The 20,327-nt window shown below is 29.0% G+C and overlaps 1 protein-coding gene across 1 annotated transcript in view; it reads right to left on the bottom strand.

Annotated features, from left to right (window-relative positions):
• Positions 1–20,327, bottom strand: part of LOC136978674 (heterogeneous nuclear ribonucleoprotein U-like protein 1) — a 100,955-nt gene that overhangs the window by 50,467 nt on the left and 30,161 nt on the right. The window contains exons 4-8 of the mRNA XM_067274417.1: positions 15,691–15,805; positions 12,864–12,957; positions 9,870–9,935; positions 2,091–2,170; positions 656–795 (exon numbers count right to left, since the gene is read on the bottom strand). Coding sequence (XP_067130518.1) covers positions 656–795; positions 2,091–2,170; positions 9,870–9,935; positions 12,864–12,957; positions 15,691–15,805 — 495 coding nt within the window. The remainder of the gene's footprint in view (positions 1–655; positions 796–2,090; positions 2,171–9,869; positions 9,936–12,863; positions 12,958–15,690; positions 15,806–20,327) is intronic.

Below are 20,327 nucleotides of genomic sequence, written 5' to 3'. Positions count from 1 at the left end.
TAATGTTAAAATTTATCAGCTTGGCCAAAACAAAACTGTTATTTGTGAAGAAAAAACCTTAGAATAAGCCCTGCCTACCATGCAGGGCTTGTAATCCTTATCCTTTCAAGCCACAGAAGAGTATATCATTGCACTTGACTACAAAAAGATGATCCAACTCATCTGTTCTGTTCATTTATTGCACCCACTTTCCATTAAGAATGTACAATATTTTTTTTTTAGATTTCCCCTAAATTCCATTAAGAACACTTAATTGCATCAAGGAAAATGAGCGTTACCAATTTAACCACACCATATCTTAAAAATAAATTTATAGGATAACATTTTGCATTACATTTTTAGATTCCTCGTCTCAAAGTTTTATCAAAATTGACCCTTCAAATTTTGAGAACAATCTCTATTCTATAAGACACACAAGAGCTTTGCTAATGCTCCATCTCAAATATGCAAAAATGCCAAATTATTCAGATATATGAATTAAATTTCTTAAAATATAATTTTAAAAAAGTCTCCATTTTTGCTATGTGGAAACAATCTTGTAAGAGTCTAATGAGTTACAATAATAATAAATAGACTTCATAAAAAATTTTAAAAACCAACAAGATTACATATCAACAAAATAGTTTATAAAAAATTAATACTTAATGTATCATACCTTTGTTTCAAAACAAACTTTGCCAGTCTTTATTCCATATGATGCTCTGGCTCCTGCCCACATAAATGGGAAACCAGCAGTAGTCAAAGGTTGAGCAGAATAACGTGTTTTATCTATTTGCAAATTTAAGTCAGAATTATCTATAAAAAAAAATCAGAAATGGGTTACTTCTATTTTCAAAATAATGAAATAAAATTTTTCTTCTTCTTTACAAAACTGGAAGCATATAAAAGATAAATTATAACCTTAAAATTCCAGTAAGTAACTTTAACAGACAAACTTTACATCATGGTTGTATGTCATAAAAGGCTTGCCAGGCATACATGTTCTTTCCTTCCCTGAAGTTAATACATACATCACACACCTTTCATTTCAGATATGAAAATCTCAAATGATTCAAGCGCTCTAATATGCTCTATTTGGTGGACTTTCCTAATGATGGTGGCATTTTTGATACCAGTGATCGACCTCCTCTATGTAACGAATGTGTTTGTGTGCAATATAATTTTATAGGATAAAAAAATTTTTAAATGCATTGCACTACAATAAATTTTACTTGTAATTATTTGTGGAAATGATTTCCATTTTGTAAAACGTCATTGTATTATCCAAACTCAACCTTTTCGTAACATTACTGCTAAATGGACTGTTGTTAGACGTCAACGTTAAAATAATTCTCTTGTATGTTAAATGATTACTTTAGTTGTAAAATATTGTGAAAGTTGTATATTTTTAAATTTTTCCTCTCTATTTTTGTAATACATCATTGCTCGTTTTTACATTCCATAATTGGATGTTAAAGGACCTGAAGTCAATTTTATTATTAGATTGAAAACATTTGTCTATTAAAGTTACTTACCAGAATTTTAAGGTTAAGTTGTGTAATTTAATAAAATAAAATAATTTTATTAAAAAATATTTAAAGGGAAATCCTCAAATTCATAACAAATAATGATTATACAGAAATAAAAACAGAAGCAAAGATTTTTTTTCTCTTACTCAGCTTAGGAAAGGAATTTTCAGTGTAAAATATTGGATTCTGGACTTTAAGACAAAACTACATCCAGTTCCAGGCATTTTTTATTATTTAATAATCAAACTCTCTTGAAAATAAATGTAATTTTTTTTGTCTTTGAAGTATTTGGGTTATATTTGATGTTTTTGTTTGTTGACTCCCATAAAACAGTATTTATGTTTAGTACTTTTTTGGTAGTAATAGTGGTATTCCTAATTCTTGATGATATATCACATTTGACAAAATTAGTCTTACAATAATCAAAAAAACCATTATTTGATTATGACATTGAAAACAAAATATAAAGTGCTGAAAATACCAAATATTTTTCATTTACAACTAAATAAGTTTGAAATATTTAAGAATATCATCTTATATAATAAAATACTGCAAAGTTTGAATTAAGTGATAGGTACTCACATTTATCTAATGCCACAAGTGTATCATCAAATGGTTCCTCTGGTTCTGTTTCTATTTTTGCAGGAGATTTTGATCGTGATCTGAATAAAAAGATACTTTTTATTTAATACTTACTCAATTTGTCAAAAATACAAATAATACAATAAACAATATATTAATGCAAATACAATAAAATTTGAAAAATCAAAGAATATAGTCTCTACAGCTCCAAGTCTTACATCATCGTGTTATACTATTCTAAGTTCAAATTAAACTAAAATAAAATTCAAATTAAAATATCAAATTAAATTTTATAAAAATATAATGTTAAAGTTAAGTAAGATTGAAGTGTAAATTCTTTCTATTTTAGGTTTACATAATTTCATTAAAATTTTAGTTTTAATTAAAAATTTTAGATGATTAAATCTAGCTTTATTATAATAAGACAAGTTAACTGAAATAAGTAAAAAGACAGATACAAGTATTAAATAAGCTGTTTATCTTTTCATATATTTAAACAAATTTATATATTTTGTTTCAAAGTAATTTATTAAATAATATAAATCATAATACACAGCATTGTTTTCCAATAATACTTTGCATAAATCTATTCAACATTTGGCAAAAAGTTTACAATTGTACAAATATAGGCTTATTATTATACAGATACTTACCGATTCTAATTAGAGTGAAATTTAGAGGAATATCAGACTTCAGGGATTTTATATTATAAAGTTATAAGATGGGGAAAAAAAACAGTTTGATTGCTATAAATAAGTAAATTGTTATATGTATGTTAGACTCAAAGACCAAAAACTTTCAGTAGCAAAAAACATTGATCATAGCACGTTCTGATTTCTCAGATCTGGCCACAATTCAAATTGTGTGTTGTGGCTTTTTCAAAAATGTGCAAAATGCTTTTGGCATATTCAGTAAGACCATAAAACGAAATTTGTCTTGATATTCTTTTAATAATCAATCAAAACACAATCTGTCAATATAAAAATGTCACAATGCATTGTGGATGGTTATTAATGCAGGCATGATGCAATGTAATAAAAATATCTGCAAAAATAAGTAACAAATTTTTGCAGAGATATTTTTAATAAATAATTGATATATAATTTCCATCAAACAACTAAGTCTGAACAATATTTATTATTACAAAAATACTCAGTAAAAATTCTTGCCACAAAACATACGATTAAAAGAACCATAGTATAATAAACGTAACTCTTCATTTTCTTAGTCAAGACAATTTGCTATTAATTGTTTTGTTTATGAATCCTTGATACCTACATTGATACCTTAAAAACCAAGATATCTAAAAAAGTATTATATATTTCTTATTTGACTTAAATTTACTTGTAAGTCACATTTTATTGCAAATTTGTTTTCAATAATGACACTCCCACCAATGCTGAACAAATTTTTATATTAAACTTCTTCACTTTTTCTCAACTATATTGGGTTAGAAATTCAAGCCTCTCTCTTCCATTCTCTCCTGTCTAAAGCAATTTCCACAGACACTGCACTCCTCTGTCATGTTTAAGGGTCTCATTCCACATCTAGGTTTTCCTCTCCTCCTTTCTCCTTCCCAGGACTCTTCATACTGGGGCTGTTTCTGATTGTCATTCAGCATGCCCAAACTACCTCAGTCAATTTTCCTTCAATTTTTCTTCTATCTCCACAATGTTTTCCCTGATATAACTATTCCTTGCTTTGTCTTTCCTTATGACAACTCATCCATGTCAGCATCTACATTTCTGCAACATAAATTCTCTGTACTGCACTTTCTTCAAAGCTTAGTACAGTGATACCTTGGTTTTCGTCGATAATCTGTCTGAAAACAATCAGCGAAATCCAAAACCGACAAAAACCGAGGCAATTATTTCCATATGAATCAATGTAAATCCAATTAATTCATTCTAGACACTCCAAAATACACACCAAAAACACATTTTATAGAGAATTAATATAGCGTTAAATACTAGAAGCAATAAGAAATTAATATAAAAAATTATTTTAAAGGAAATCAATGGAATTGTTTGGCTAGACATGTGGGGTAATGTCTTGTCTTGTAGAAGCTAGTTGGACATGACCTCCTAGCCTATATCACTCCCCATGGTAAAGTGTGACGTAATTGTCATGTAATAGTAGTTGTATGTGTTTATGACGGTCGTATCAAGGGAAATAATGCCTTCTGGGAAATCCATTTAAGGGTAACGGGCCCCTCTTCAGGCGTTACAGATGTGGAGAAAACCAGGAAAACTTTACGTGGCCAGCCCACCCTGACGAAGCACAAACCCACAACCGAACTCCCAGTGTTGAGGGAATGGAACCATTGGCCAATGGTGGGCCATTGCAGGGTAATGTTTACACAACGAAAGATAATGCACACTGCGCTGGAAAACGTGTGGGTCGCCCTTTCTTTTCACAAAATTAGCAGCAAGATCACTTGAGCATGCTGACAAAATCAAAGACAAATTTTTCGCAAAAAAATTTGATGAAACCACCTGAAACCGACTATAACCGAAGTTAACAAAAACCGAGGCATTACTGTACTCTGAAACCATACAATACAAGGCCTAACAACCATTTTATAACATTTTCCTTTTAATCTTGGAGGAATTCTTCTGTCAAAGTACTCCACTAGCCCCTCTCCATTTAGTCCAACCAGTTAAAACTTATATCTTCATCAATCACTCCATCTTGCTGGAGTACTGACCCCAAATATCTGAATCTTTCACTCTCACTCCTTCAATTTTCACATGAACTTCATTCTCAGAAGCACCTTCCCCAAAAGCACATTTCATATATTCTGTTTTCTTTCTACTAATCTTTAAGCCTTTTCCTTCCACTTTTTTTTAACTTAGTGTAATTTGTCCTTGTTCACATCAATAAGCACAATATCATGTGCAATCATCATACACCATGGTATTTTATCTTGTAAGTCTCCTGTCAGCATATCCCTCATCAAGACAAACAGGTAAGAGCTCAGAGCTGAGCCCTGGTGCAAACCAATGTCTACAGGAAAAGAATTGATCACTCCATGAGCTCCTTACTCTTGTTGTGGACCCTTTGTACAAATTTTCAATGAACTAAATATATCATTCCTTCACTCCTTAATGCCCACAAAATCACTTTTCTTGGGATTCTGTGTGTTTTTTCCAGGTCAATGAAAATTATATATAAATCTTTTTTCTTTTGATTTGTTGTGAAACCGTGTTGTATTGTCTTAGAAGTGTTGAACACAAGATCGTGCTTTTCTATCAGTTGGCAAACAAGGAAAATAGTCTCTACTGTTGGTGTTTCTAGCATGAACCCACACTGATTTTCTTTGATGTCCAATTACATTCTCAACCTTCTCTCAATAACTCTCTCCCAGATTTTAAATGTATGGCTCATCAACGTTATGCCTCTAACTTGAGCAATGCTGAATGTCACCTTTGTTCTTGTATACTGGTACATAAGATACTTTTTTCCACTCCACTGGAATATTTCCCATGTTCAAAAAGTTTCTTAAAAACTCCAGTTAGCTATTCATACCCTCTGTTGCCAAATGCCTCTAATATCTCATTGGTATTCCATCTAGACCCAAAACTTTCCCATTCTACTCAGGGTGACTTTGACCTACTGTACACTTATTACTTCAATCCCACTTTCCTTTTTGTCCATCTCCAGATCCATTTCAGCCTTAGACAGGAAGTTCAGAAACAGAAGTATTGTTTCCAATGCTCTCTAATATCTCTCTCACCAGTTAGCACTTTCTTGTTCTCATCCTTTATGCAATGTATCTGTTCATAATTCCTGCTCTTCCTTACTCTTATTTTGGCTTGTTCAATTATTAATATTAGTAAAAAAAATCAGGATAAATAGAAGTTTGTCTTAAACAATGAAGACAGACATAATGAAACTGTTTATTTCTTGATATGATTAATGTAGATTAGAATTTGATTTTTATTCTAAATAAAATAATTTGTTACTTGTTTTTGCACAAATATTTTATCACATTGCATCACAGCTGCATTAATAAGAATCCACAAAGCATTGTGACATTTTTACATTGCTAGATTGCATTTCAGTAGATTATTAAAAGAATATTTACATGAATTTTACTACATGGTCTTATTGAATATGCCAAAATACATTGTGTGCATTTTGAAAGTGCCATGACATTAAATTTGCATTGTGACTAGATCTGATAAGTCAGAATGTGTTATGGTTGTTTTTTGCTCAACGAGTGTTTCCAGTCTTTCAGCCTAACAGACACATTTTCTATAACATCTTGTACCAATACATATATAAACATCTCAAAGCCTGATATTTCATAATAAAAGCAAACAATTGTCAGATTTAAAAATCAGGCTACTTTACTATTATTATTACTAATAAATTACTTACTAATTAAATACTGAGTAATTTGGTACTAGAAATAGGCATTTTGCATCATCTCTTATTAAATAATTTATAATATTCTGGAAGAATAGAATCAGCCCAAAGTGAAACTTGAACCCACAACTGCTACTTACCACATGAATAAGTTGCCAATTATGCTATCTGAACCTCTGTTCAATCTTTCACTTCAAGACATATTTAGTTTAACCATAAGTAACCGAAAATGGTTAAATCTAAAATTAATATGTCTGAAAGTGAGGGATCAGACAGAAGTCTGGTAGCATACCTGACAAAGCATCTGCAGAGTAAAAGTGGCAGTTATGGGTTTGAGTTCTACTGCAGACCAATTCTATTCTTCCAGAATGTTTTAATTTAATAAATATTAAATATAATAATAGATGGCATCTAACACCTATCACTAGTACCAAATTACTCAGTATTTAATTATTAATAGTAGTGGTAAACTAGCCAGATTTAAATCCTGCAATTGTTTGATTTCACTATAACATCTTATTTCATATACCAGTGGAACCTCACATAACAAGTGACCAGAAGAGGGCAAGTCCGGGATTGTGCGCATGCTCCATCAGTCTGTGTTTAGCACTCATTCCGCTAGCATCTTAGTGTCGCCTGTGATCACATATTTTTCCAAACTTGTGTTCAGGCATATTACATGCAAACATCAACAACCATAGTTTGTTATATAATAAACACACCAAATGATATGCCAAATTTTTGGGCTATGTAAAGGCTACAATTAAATATTATAAATTGATCAATTAGACATTTCTAAAATTAAATTTTAGAAATGTCTAAATCAAAAGTTAATTAGTTATAATCATTAAATTTAATATGAGATGGCAGCATAACTGCCTACCTCTAGCCGAAGTGATCAATTTCTAATATTTAATTGTAGCCTTTACATAGCCCAAGAATTTGGTATATTGTTTGGCATGTGTATCATACATATTATCTGTGGTGGTTTTTTTTTGTTTTGTTTTTTCTGCAAATCGAATTCGCATTCCAGATTGGTTCATTCCTTGCTAGAAGAAAAGATGAATGATCATTCATGCTCCTTAACAATGTATACTGCATAATTTTCTTTAAATAAATATTATACATAAAATATTTGAGTATTTTTTTGGCATGAGTAAGATTCTAAAACAAATTCAGCTCGTAAGAGAGGTTCCACTGTATTGATAATCTATCAAATTACATTTATATATGTAAATAAATTAAACAATAAGCATAATGGCATTAAAGCAGTACTTTAATGAGCAATTATTTTTCAAAGCTATTTATATTTAGCATTTCATTTCTACATTGACAACTGTCAAAAGAACAATTTCTATTCATAATATGAAATAAAATAATATTCTTATCAATTATATATTTAAAACAAGAACCACTTTTTAAATGTATATTAGTTTAGAAAATTTATGCAATTAATATTTAGAATTTTTATATTATTGAAGTTAATTCAATATGATTCCAAACACTATTTAACAAATATTTTTTAAATGAATATCCTTTTTTACAAATATATAATGTATGTATATATGATTATTATAAAAGAAGTCTAATAAATTCACACTCTGTATGAATTAATTATTTTAATAAATTTAAATATTGTATAAAGTTTAGATATTAGAATATAAGAAAAGCAAGTAAATTACTATTATAAATCATCCAACACCTGATGCTGAGAAAACACTTATTAAAGAAACATTAAAGTTTTCGAGCTAATATGATGGGCCATCTTCAGATGCAAGTACATATTCTCGAACATATTTTAACTAAATATTTAAACATCAGAATGTTCGAACACTTTTACAATTTAAATTTAAAACCAAAATACAAATAAATAATAAAATAAAACACATACTAAATGAACTAATACAATAATGATATAAATAATGTGATAAAATCAAAATAACATATGTAAAATAAAAACAAAATAAATACACAAAAATGCCACTAAGTATAAGGGCAGGTGCAGGCTAAGAATTTTTGTGTTTTAGTTTTTCTTTTATGTAGAACTTCCATGCAGAAGCTAGTCCATCTGCATCCCTTTCGTTAATACAACCACCTTTTAATTTACTTTTATATATTTTGGTTTTTTCTTCGTGCATTGCCAATGATAGAGAACACATAGTCCTAAGGATAGTCGCTTCATTCCATTTAACCACAAAGTCCTCTGCTTGTGCCATACAGGATAATACTGTGTTGCAGTGCCCTTTGTTAATATCGTATTTGTGCTCCTTAAGTCTGGTAGCTAAATTCCTTCTTGTGTTGGATGAATTATTATTTAAGGAGCTGAGTAAGATACTTGGTTAAAATATTATAATCAAAAGTGTATGTCTAGGAATAAAAGTAATATTGTATATACAGGGTTCCTACTGAAATTTTTGTTTTCATTTCCATGACTTTCTCTGACTCCCCCTGACCAACTTTGTGCAAATTTCCTGGCCCTCACATCCCTTACAATATGGCATATTGACAAAGTAAAACAGCATTTGCCTTATTATGCATATACATTTTGCTTCTCCAGTGTTTTAATTAGTCATTTTTTCTAATTAACAGTTATTACATTTTTTTTATAATTGCTGAATTATAAAAATTAAAAATAAAATGTATTATTAAAATTCTGTTATTAATCCACAACAATAAATCTACATGGCTTTGAAAAAACAAAAAAAAATCAATTATATTTTATTATTCAATAACAAATTCTATATAATCCATGTACAAAAGTATATATTTATTACATCTCTCTTAATAAATTTCCTGAACTTCATAAAATATTAATGAACTGAAAAAATTCAGAAACTGTTTTGTTATGCAATCAAAATTATTAAAATGAAAAATGATAAATAATTTAAATGGTATTACTTATCATTTTATGTACTTTGTAAATTTTTGGAAAAATTTTGTATAAGCTTGGGAGAAATTTTGGATCCTGAAAATAGTCTGCACCTCTTTTTGTAAGTTGTATTGCACCACATTACTTCTTGCTGCCTGACATATGCTTGACCAAGGGTAGCCACCCTTGGTCAAGCATATTGTCGGCAAAAAATCAACAAAGCAAATTCCACAACTTTTTGACATTTTTTAACAAATTCCTGACGATCCATGACTTTTTCTAAACACTGATGAAAATTCTTGATTTTCCAAGTGTATAGAAACCCTATATATACAAATATTCTGATTCTAAAAATGATCTGTTATTTTTATATATATACCATTATTTTTATGAACGGTAAGTAGTATCAACATCCCTATAAATACTAAATGCAGTGTATAATAAATGTAAATACTGTAGTATTTAATTATACTCAACATTATCCAAATTTTAATTCTACAAAAATATCATCTAAAGAATACTGGAAATAAATTCCTTACCTATAATGACCTCTGTCTCGGGAATGTCTTCGAGAATGATCTCTGTTGCGAGAACGAGAACGATGCCTTGGAAAATAAATTTCCTTGTTACATATTTTTCAAACTGAACAAATTTCAATCATGTCAGAAAATGATAAAAATAACCATACATAAACAAAAGCCCAATTTAATGTCCAACATATATGTAAAACTTATATTCTTTTCATCAATAATTAATTTTAACCATTCAAATTGTACATACATGCCTCAGTTTGTGTTTTAAAATTCAATATGAAAACTGATACAGGTTATGTAACAACATGGGCTATTTGCTGATTTTATATCAATTATGAATTTACAATTATGAATTCTTCAAAGTATCTTTTCATCTTTCTAGATTTACCAAGAATATCTATAGAAAACAAAAATTCTTTCCACACTACTGACATTCATCTGTCATTACAATCTTCATCCAAACCATAAAAAAACCATGTTTATGTAGCCTCATCTTTAGTTCTATTCCATGCATTTTCTATATGTTGTCAATTCACACTTTGATATTCTTCAATACAATTACTTATCTTGAAAGATAATATACTTTCAATTGTTCTCACTCTATAAATAACTCTCAAACTTCCTATTTTGGTTCTGTTTAGAAACAAACTATTCATTTTCTCTTATTTTAGTTCTTCAGAGAAAAAACTGTGTTTTTGACTCTTAAGCATATGTCAATGAATTTAAAACATTAATTTCAATTTATTCCTGCATTTATCAATTGATAAATAAACCAAAAAAAGTGATGAGAATAAAATTTTTGTCACTTGGTAGCCATCAACATTTTAAACACTTAAGATTGCAGAGGTTTAGGAGGATCAGTCTTAATTCATACTCTAGTAAGAACTTTATAAAAGGATAGATGGAATTGTAAGGAATAGTAACAGAATTGAGTTATTCCATTTATCAGTTCAGTCTCAGTATTGTTTTTCCATTTTATTCATTTTATAATTATATCTACAACAAACTATTCAATAAAGTGAAACAAAAAGAAAAAAATTTATATTTCTAAAATGGCACTTTTTAAATTGCACACTAGTGTCATGCTGTCAAAGGCGCATCAGAAATACCAGCTATGCAAAGGTTTTAGTTCCAATCTGCATGATATATGCAAGATAGTTTTAAAAGCTTTTTAGCTTTAAAAAACACATTCATTCCAAACTATCAGTTTAGTGTTTGTAATTTCTAGAAGGAAAAAAAATGAATTTCCTGACTTTACACCAAATGACGTTTTCCTATTACAAAATTCCTAACATATCCCAGGTTTTCTAATATGGGAAAAATGTTGAAACATTAACTCTACTCCAAGCCTTTCTCAGTTGATTTTTATATATTTCATGTATACTATTACAGTTAGACACTCAATACAACTTAAAGCTTAAAAATTGGCCCTTTGTATTAACAAGTCTTGCAATAAAAAAATCTTACAAAAAAAACAAAGTTGCATCAAATGGCAAAACCCAAATTTTCTCCCATTTATTTACCTATATTTTATCTTGTTTGAGTAAGTTTCAAAAAATGATGATAAATTTGTGTGTTGCTCCAGACTTTATTCAGATACTGTGGCTCAAAGAAAAAAAATCAACAATCATTGTAGAAAGAATGAGTGCCAATTCTAATTGATTTTTTTCAATATGGTTAGAGTTGGTAGAACAACAACTGAAGTTACTAAATATAACCAGCTAATCAAGTTGCCAAATTGAATCTAGGAGTTGGATACACATTAAGGGAATTTCACAGTATGACTGACTACACAAGCTGAACCAATCATATAATAAAATCAACGAGTGGCAAAAGAATTCACACTTATGTCAGTGTCCGATTTGTTATAACCAATCAGAATGACTTATAAATCGAAACACCAGCATATCATTTTAAATATTTTAAAGCATCTTTGTAATCTGCCTGACTAATATCATAAATTTGCAGATATTATCTTACTTTGTTTATAAATTCTTCCAAAAAATCTTTTCTCATTTATATACATTTCATAAATCCAAAGTATGATTGGTTGTACCTCATCAACTGCTCCGACTCAACTACAAATATACAAATATGTAACTATTTAAATCTGTCTGATTGTAATTACAAGTTGGTTGACCTACTGGCAACACAAGTTAGAATTGATCCTGTCTATCATAGTGTGAAATCACCTTTAAACTTCACAAATTTTAACATAACTTATTTGCTTCAATTACAATGAAAATGGTTTGTTTTTAATTTTAATATTACAAAGTAATTACAGTATTTAGTATTGCAATTCGTTAGAGTATTTAGTATTGTATTTAGCACAGTAATTAGTATTAGTATTCAATTACAGTATTTAGTATTGCAATTCATATTCATTATTAAAGCAATTAAGAGTAAGAACTATTTTGTAAAACTATAGATTTTTAAATCAAAATCTCTCAATCTTATTAACTTCCTCTTTCCACTGTGCAAAACAGATAAATGCTAACTGTAAGAGAAAGTAAAATTTTTGAGTTAAAATGATCATCATTGGCATTACTTATCTGCATTGCCAACAATATAACTGACATCTTAAACATTGCGACCAACATTACAGTTTAAAAACACACCCATGCTTATGATGCAGAGTTTGTGTTGTCAATTTGGCTTGTATGGTAAAGCTGGATGTAGTGTGCTTTGTATTAAACAACAATAATAATAATAATAATAATAATAATAGTAGTAATCTAACTGTTAGTGAATTCACAGGACTATGGCACTAAATATTAACCAATATCTTGCATTAACAAAACTTGATAAAATTGAAATACATTTCATAGTCCACAAGACTGCAAACATACTTTGCATAAATTCATAATATACTAACATGTTTTGACTATTGAATCAAACATACATTTACCATTTGGAACAGTACTTTTTCTTATAAGCATGTGCAATAAATTCAGATTTGTAAGTAATAAAATATGTTTTAAAATCTTTATATAAAATTACCTCTGTTTATCATTTGGTGATCTTGATCTTTTTCTCTTTTCACCATGTTTTTCCTGAGCTTCTTCAGCTGGTACTGAGTCTATAATAATTGCACCTAAATTACAAGATATTAAATCTTCATTAGTTAGTGTTTGGAAAATTAAACTATACAAAATAATTGAATGTATCTTAAAAACTAAAATCTTTACATATTAATTTAAAAATTAGTATGAATATTTAATTTTTAAAACAGCTACATAGAAGTAACAAAAATACATAATCTTTGTTAATAGATTTATATGAAAATAGAATTGAATAAAAAATTTTCTAAATTACAACTATTTGAAAAAACATTCAATCTCTCTGTATAATTTTTGAAAGTGTATTAATTCCTTTTAATATTTTATAACACATATAAAAACATTATAGCATTACTTAATTAATATATAGGATACAGACAAATGTCTTTCCTCAACCAATTATTTTAAAAATGAATATTACTATCATTTTGAACTCTGTCAATGTATACAAATTCATAGTGTCATTCATTTGCCATTATTTAGACCTGTAGCAGGTGGGAGTATTTCTTCTCCTATTACAAACAGCATCAATAACTACTAGAGTTGTAAAGAATGACAAAATTGTGTAATTTCAGTTTTTATTCCATTCTGAAATATTAAACAAACATGAAATAGACTGTAAAGACAAAACAACAACTATGAGGGTTGTCCCAGAAGTTCCCAACCTGACATAGATGGTGGTAGTTGTTTGAAAAACATTAGTATGATCAAAAGTACCAACCTTATAAAGCTTAAATTTGAAGTTTGAAGACACTACGTTGTTTAGTATTTGTTTGACAGACATTAATAGTGAACAATCCCAATGAATTTGTAAACATGGAAAAAATTGGTCTGTTATGTGATACAATATTTTCATTTGAAGGATCTCAGTCCAACCAATATCAAAGCTGAACTAGATTCTACTCTGGGGAGTATGCTCTCTCATTTACAACTATAAAATATTGAGTGGCAGAGTTTAAACAAGGCCATATGAGCTGCCAAGACAAACATCACAGTGGTTGACCAAATGAGGTGACCATGCCAGAAACGGTGAAGAAAATCCACAAATGATATTGGACAACCATCGACTCAAAGTGAGAGAGCTAGCAGACATGGCAGGCATTTCAAAAAGTGCTGTACATCACATTTTGATTAAAAATTTGGACATGAGAAAGTTGTGCACAAGATGGCGGCTGCATTTGCTCACAATGGAACAAAAAACAGCATTGTGAGGACATTTCAATCAAGTATTTGGCAATGTTTTGCAGCAATAAAGCTGAGTTTTTGCGTTGATTCAAAACCATGGATAAAACATAGGTCCATCACTTCACACCTGAGAAGAAAGAACAGTCAAAACAATGGATTGAAATGGAAGAATCAGCTCTGAAGAAGGCGAAGACAGTTCCATCTGCTGGCAAGGTCATGGCGTCAGTTTTTTGGGATGCACGTGCGATAATTTTTATAGATTATCTTCAAAAAGGAAAAACAATCAATGGCAAGTATTACGCAAACTTATTGCAACGCTTGAGTGATGAAATCAAGAAAAAGTGGTTGCATTTGGTGAAAAAAAAAAAGTGTTGTTTCATCAAGACAACGCACCAGTTCACACAGATGTTATCACGGTGGCCAAAATCAATGAGTTAAGGTTTGAATTGCTTCCTCACGTACCTTATTTGCTAGATTTAGCTCCCTCAGATTAATTTCTCTTTCCAAACTTGAAAAAATGTCTCAGTGAGTAAAAGATTTTCCAACAACAAAGAGGTGGAATCTGCAGTTGATAGCTATTTTGAGAAGCTTGATGGTTCTCACTATAAACAGGGCATCAAAGCTATTGAATAGCATTGGGAAAAGTGTATTGAGCTAATAGGAGACTATGTTGAAACATAAAGACATATTTTCCCAAATTTTTTGTGTCTGTTAGGTCGGGTACTTCTGGGACTATCCCGGTATATGCATCATTACATGACAAGAGTATAACGAAGGAGAAGCTGTAACATTTGTACAACCATGGATAAGACCAAACAGGCTAATTGAACAGAATACAAAAAAGCCAATTAAATGAAAAAGTAAAAAAAAAAAAAAAATCACACTCAACAACTATATTTTTGAAACTACAAAACTCTCCACAGCTAACAGCATGATATCTGTTATACTATAAGAAGTAGAATACAATGGGTGATCAGTTAAAAAAAATAATGTGGAATAAAGTATTTTTGATTTCAGTTGAAGGGAAAGTTAAAATATGTAAATAATTCAAATGTATTTGACATCTGAAATATGAAAAAGTAAATAAAAGTTTAAGAAATTACGTGAATCATGAGTTTATAATTGTATAAATTATTTCTATTAAAAATATTCTCGCATCATAATTTCAATGTATAATCTTCATATCTATCATAAAGAAATCTTTCATGAGAAAAAACTATCCTGCTGATCAGTTCTAGTAATTTCCACTAACAAAAAGTTTGTGTTTGCAGGTATAATTCACAAAGCAAGAAGTTTACCAGAAATATCATTGCTATCCCAATATCTATTCCATTTTTGTTTTTTGTCCACAATTTGAACTCTGAATAAATTAAGCAAAAAGAAAAATCAATCAAGAATTTTATATAAATGTGCATGTTTTCTGAGGTTTGATCATACATAGAATTTAAAAAATATATAATTAAAAGTTCTATATAAACACCATTTCTGTATAATATAAATACAATTTTCAGTATACCTAACATGTTTGATAAAAGGTCTATCAAATTTATTTATTTTTAATTATATAATGTAATGCATCTAACCTTGGTCTTTTGCATCATTTTCACCATCTATCTGATTTTCTTCGGAGTTTTCTTTCTTCTCCTCTTCATCCTCCTCTTTCATCTCTTGATCACCAGTTCCTTCACATTCCTCCTCCTAGAAAAATGATTATATTCTTAATTAGTAAAATTCTTATATCAAATCATTTATATATAACAACTTTAACATATAATAAAACTTCTCTTAATAGATACTTCTAAAAAAAAAAAAAAAAAAAAAAATAGCACCTCTATGAAAATTAATGTAGATCTCACAAGACATAATGTAACACTTGTTATTAAACAAGTATTACATCATGTCCTGTGAGATCTACATTAATTTTCATAAATACTTGCTTCCTAACAGATAAAATTTTGAATTATATTCACATTGTGCATTATGGGCTAAGTATTTTTTGTTTTTTGTAACTGGCACCAAAAAGGCATTGTTATAAATACAAAGGCCATCTTTTACTATCAATGATAAATTCGTGTGTGTGTATTGTATATAATACAAAAATAATAATAGTTATTTATTAATAAGAATAAATAATTTCAAATAACAACATAAATTAATTTTTTATATTTTTTAATTATTATTTTTAAGATAAAATAATTATCATCTTAAAATTTCATATTGTTTAAAACTTCAGTTTCTTCATTCCTAATCTCCAGTAACTGTGAACTATTTCCCCACAATCTCAGATCTACTAATACACACTAATAGGATCCTTTCATATTTTTTTGCAGTTAAAATTCAAGAGGAAAAGCCTGTCAAATTTCTTTCCATGTGCCAGCCAATGATTGTTTGAGATCACCACTACCATGTAAGTCCTGCATTAAGTGCATCCTCTGGTGCACAATTGCAACATGTTACTATTATGCATTGATAAGTTTGACTTAAGTTCAATCCTTTTTTTGTGGTTGATCATGGAGGAGAAAATTTCTGCTAATTGTCTCCATGCATGCCAACTAACAAATGTTTCATGACCACAATTACCATGCAGTCAAGCATGTTTCTTGACATGAAACCACAACACAGTTGCTTCTCAACAGGTTGCTACAACTTGCCACACCTCCATAACAAAACAGAAAAAGAAAACAAGAAGCTACAGGAAGTTAAATTAGGTTAGGTATTCAACGAGACAAACCTATCAGTATGTAACAATGATGTGTAGAAAAGCAATTCATGTTATGGTTATAGCAGAAAGCATGCTTGCATGGAAATGGCAGTCACATATGGTCGTCTGCTGGCACAAGCAAAGAAATTTGGCAGTCTTTTTTCTTCTTCCATCATCAACCACAAAAACAAAATAAATAAATAAAATAAAACAACAACTTTGTACTTAACTATTAGTATGTAGTAGTAAAAAAAAATCCACAATTGGTAGGAAATAGTATACAATTATGTTAGTTTCTTTAATGTAAATGGAAAAAATAGCCATAAAAGACAAAAAAGCAACTTTGCCTCAGAAAAATCAAGAAACTGCAAAAAAAAAAAAAAAAAAAAAAAAGCAAAAAGTACAAGTACTGTACCTTTAAAGGCCTGTATGACCTTCAACAATTTAATGTTTTCACAGCTTTATTCTGTGTTTGAAAAGTACAGAAAAATAATTTATGGTCCTTCTGAGAAATACCTCAAATCTCCAGTCATTTATTTTCATATGAACTTGTTCATATTAGCCCACATTATTGCTTGAAACTTTGTTATTGAAAAGTATTATGCCCTTACCATGAAAGTTTCAAGAGCACCCATAGCATGCCCATGAAAGGACAACATTTGTTAAGTAAAACAATATCTCAATCTAAGTAATATAAGATATTAAATTTGACACTGCAGAGAAGACAGGATTTTCAGAATTGTCAAATTCAAGGAATAGCAATCACATGCAGAATAATCATGCATTAAAAAAAAAATCAGCTAAAAATTGCTACCTATGTATGCAATTCTGTAAAAAAAAAAAAAAAACTTGGATCTGACCACAAATTAAAATTCAATAGAAATGCTTTTGAAAATTTTGAAGGTAGATACAACTTGAATTTGAATTACAAAACATTAATAAGAGGGCTGTCCATAAATTACGTAAGGGTGATTTCGGCCATTCTAAACCCCCCACCTACCCGTGTAAGAAACCATATTTTCTTTGATCCCCCCTCCCCTTCCCTATCTTGCATAATATTTAGGCATGATTTTATAGAAAGATTTTAACAAAAAAACTTTTTTTATGAAACCCTAAAAACATTAGGTTCAAAATATATAATTAATAATTAGTTAATTAATATGTACTATTATTTATAAAAGACTTTGTGAACAAATTTAAAAATATAAAAATTTAATGAATTTGAATGACCAATAACAATTAATTTTAAGAACTTTATTTTTTAATTATTAACAATCTTTTTATTTTCTTCTTTAACTGCATCTTGATCATAAATTGGACAATTTATGATCAAAATTCTTATTCTCAAATTAGAAATCTTTACACTTGGTTCAGGTGGCCATGTCCACTCAATAAGCTTGTTCAGAAACCATTGTTTGATGTTTTTCACAATTATGTTAAAAAAATATGAAAGACTATTCATAATTTCTAATTTCACATTTTAGTTTTCACTAAAAGCTGAATACTAATTTTACGTTTACTTTGTATCATGTATTTTGGTTTATGTATTCTTAGTATTATAGACCCTAGGAGTGGTGCACTTATTCTAATAAATAATAATAATAATAATAATAATAATAATAATAAAAAAAAAAAAAAAAAAAAAAAAAAAAAAAAAAGAGAGAGAAACCACCACACAGCTTTTCTCCCATGGTAGACTGTGAGTCTGCTAGCGTTATTATTCTATCACGTCACACAAGATGGCATTAGTACGAGCGTTCTTAATAGAAACCACCAAATTGAAGCCAAATTCAAAACTCCACCACTCAGCAAGATCAGAAAATAAAAATAAGAATATTATGTAAGACGAGATCTATTACCCCCTACCCCTGAGTAAGAAATTGTAAGAAATCCTTGACCCCACTCACCCCAAAATACCTTACATAATGTATGGATGCCCCTAAGTAATGTATTTACAGCATAAATATTACATGATCAACTTTTATTAAAATTAATATCTCATCCTTGACAAAAATAGTAAAATTAATTATTAATATTCAAATAAAGAGATTAACACTACACTTAAGATTAAGAAAATATTCAATTTATTGTAATTTCTGAATAATTGAAGCGTGCAATGCCATAAGGTTGTAAATGCCATTTTTCTCAAAATACATTTTATTGAAGAAATGAATTTTAAATGCAATGTTTTTTCCTACAAAAAAATATTGTGGCGATAGTGGCGCTCTCAGTGACTATATTTTGAAGATGAAATTATGTTCAAGCCATAACGTTTTAAGCACTAAAGTGCAAGCCACGTGACTTTTGGCACGTAAAATGTTACGGTTTACATTTACATCATTTTGTTGTTTCAATTTGCAACGCAGTGAGTTTTTTACGCAGAACCGGATAACTGAATGCCAGTTTATTAATAGTTAACCTGTATCACCTTATTATTTGATATTTCAAAATGATATTCGGACTTCCATTAATTTCAAATTTGAAATTTTTAAATACATTTTAACTTTTATTACACTAAATTAATACCTTATTCTTTATATTTTCCTTTATTTATCATAATTATATTACAATTGATAAAGGTTACAGCCCTGTTCAAGTACCAAAACTGTGGGCCCAACATTGTTGAAGCCAGGAAGCAGTCACTAATAGATTATTGCCAGTTTTTAATGTTAAAATTGATATTGAATTTGTAAATTGTGTTTAAAAATTTAAATGTAAGTTTTTGGTATTCAAAACTGTTTTTCAGCTGTAGGAACATTAATTTTATGATTGCAATTGTTTTTGGCATTTACAACTTTATGCACTTGCACAATTTTGGCATTTACAACGTTATGGCTCTAACCCTGTTTTTAAACTTTTTTTGTTTCCTTACCATCATACTTAGGTGTTTGAAATTAAACCCAATGTTTTATTCCAAAGTGTAAATTGTTAAAATAATTTTTATAGCATTTGATTAAAGTTTGTTCATTAGAAAAAGTGTTTTTTCTCTCTCCTGAAAAGTTTGTTTTTTGGCATTTACAACATTATGGCATTGCATGCTTCAATTAAAGATTAATGAGTCAATGTAAGTTGTATAAATATGTAATTACCAACAACCAGCAAGAAATTAGATTTAACTAATCCCAAACAAGCATTTTCATCCGTTTTCAACTCATCCTCAGGTTTCGAAGTAATGGAATGCTTGTTAAACGAGTGCAAATTTTAAAAATTTGCATTTATGAAAATACACACAAGCTCAATGCAACGTTTAACAAGGTTTTTCAAACTTGATTACAATTTTAAAAATACTAAGTTTATATAAAATATAAAATCCAAACTTAACTCAAGATCCATTGTACATCAAATAAACTATACAAGAAAAAATAATTTAATCTAAATATGTTACGACAAACTATTTTGATCCCCTTAGAATCAAAATGTTTGTCATAATGTATTTAAATTAAATTATTTTTGCTGGTATAATTTAAATGTTTTAGTGGAGTTATTTAACAGTCTATTATCAGATTAGAAAAATTCAGT

Source organism: Centruroides vittatus, unplaced genomic scaffold, assembly GCF_030686945.1.
Source record: "Centruroides vittatus isolate TY-2023 unplaced genomic scaffold, ASM3068694v2 contig_549, whole genome shotgun sequence".
Lineage (NCBI taxonomy): Eukaryota > Metazoa > Arthropoda > Arachnida > Scorpiones > Buthidae > Centruroides > Centruroides vittatus.
The sequence above is the reverse complement of the archived record's forward strand: the minus strand, read 5'-3'. Positions and strand labels throughout refer to the sequence as shown.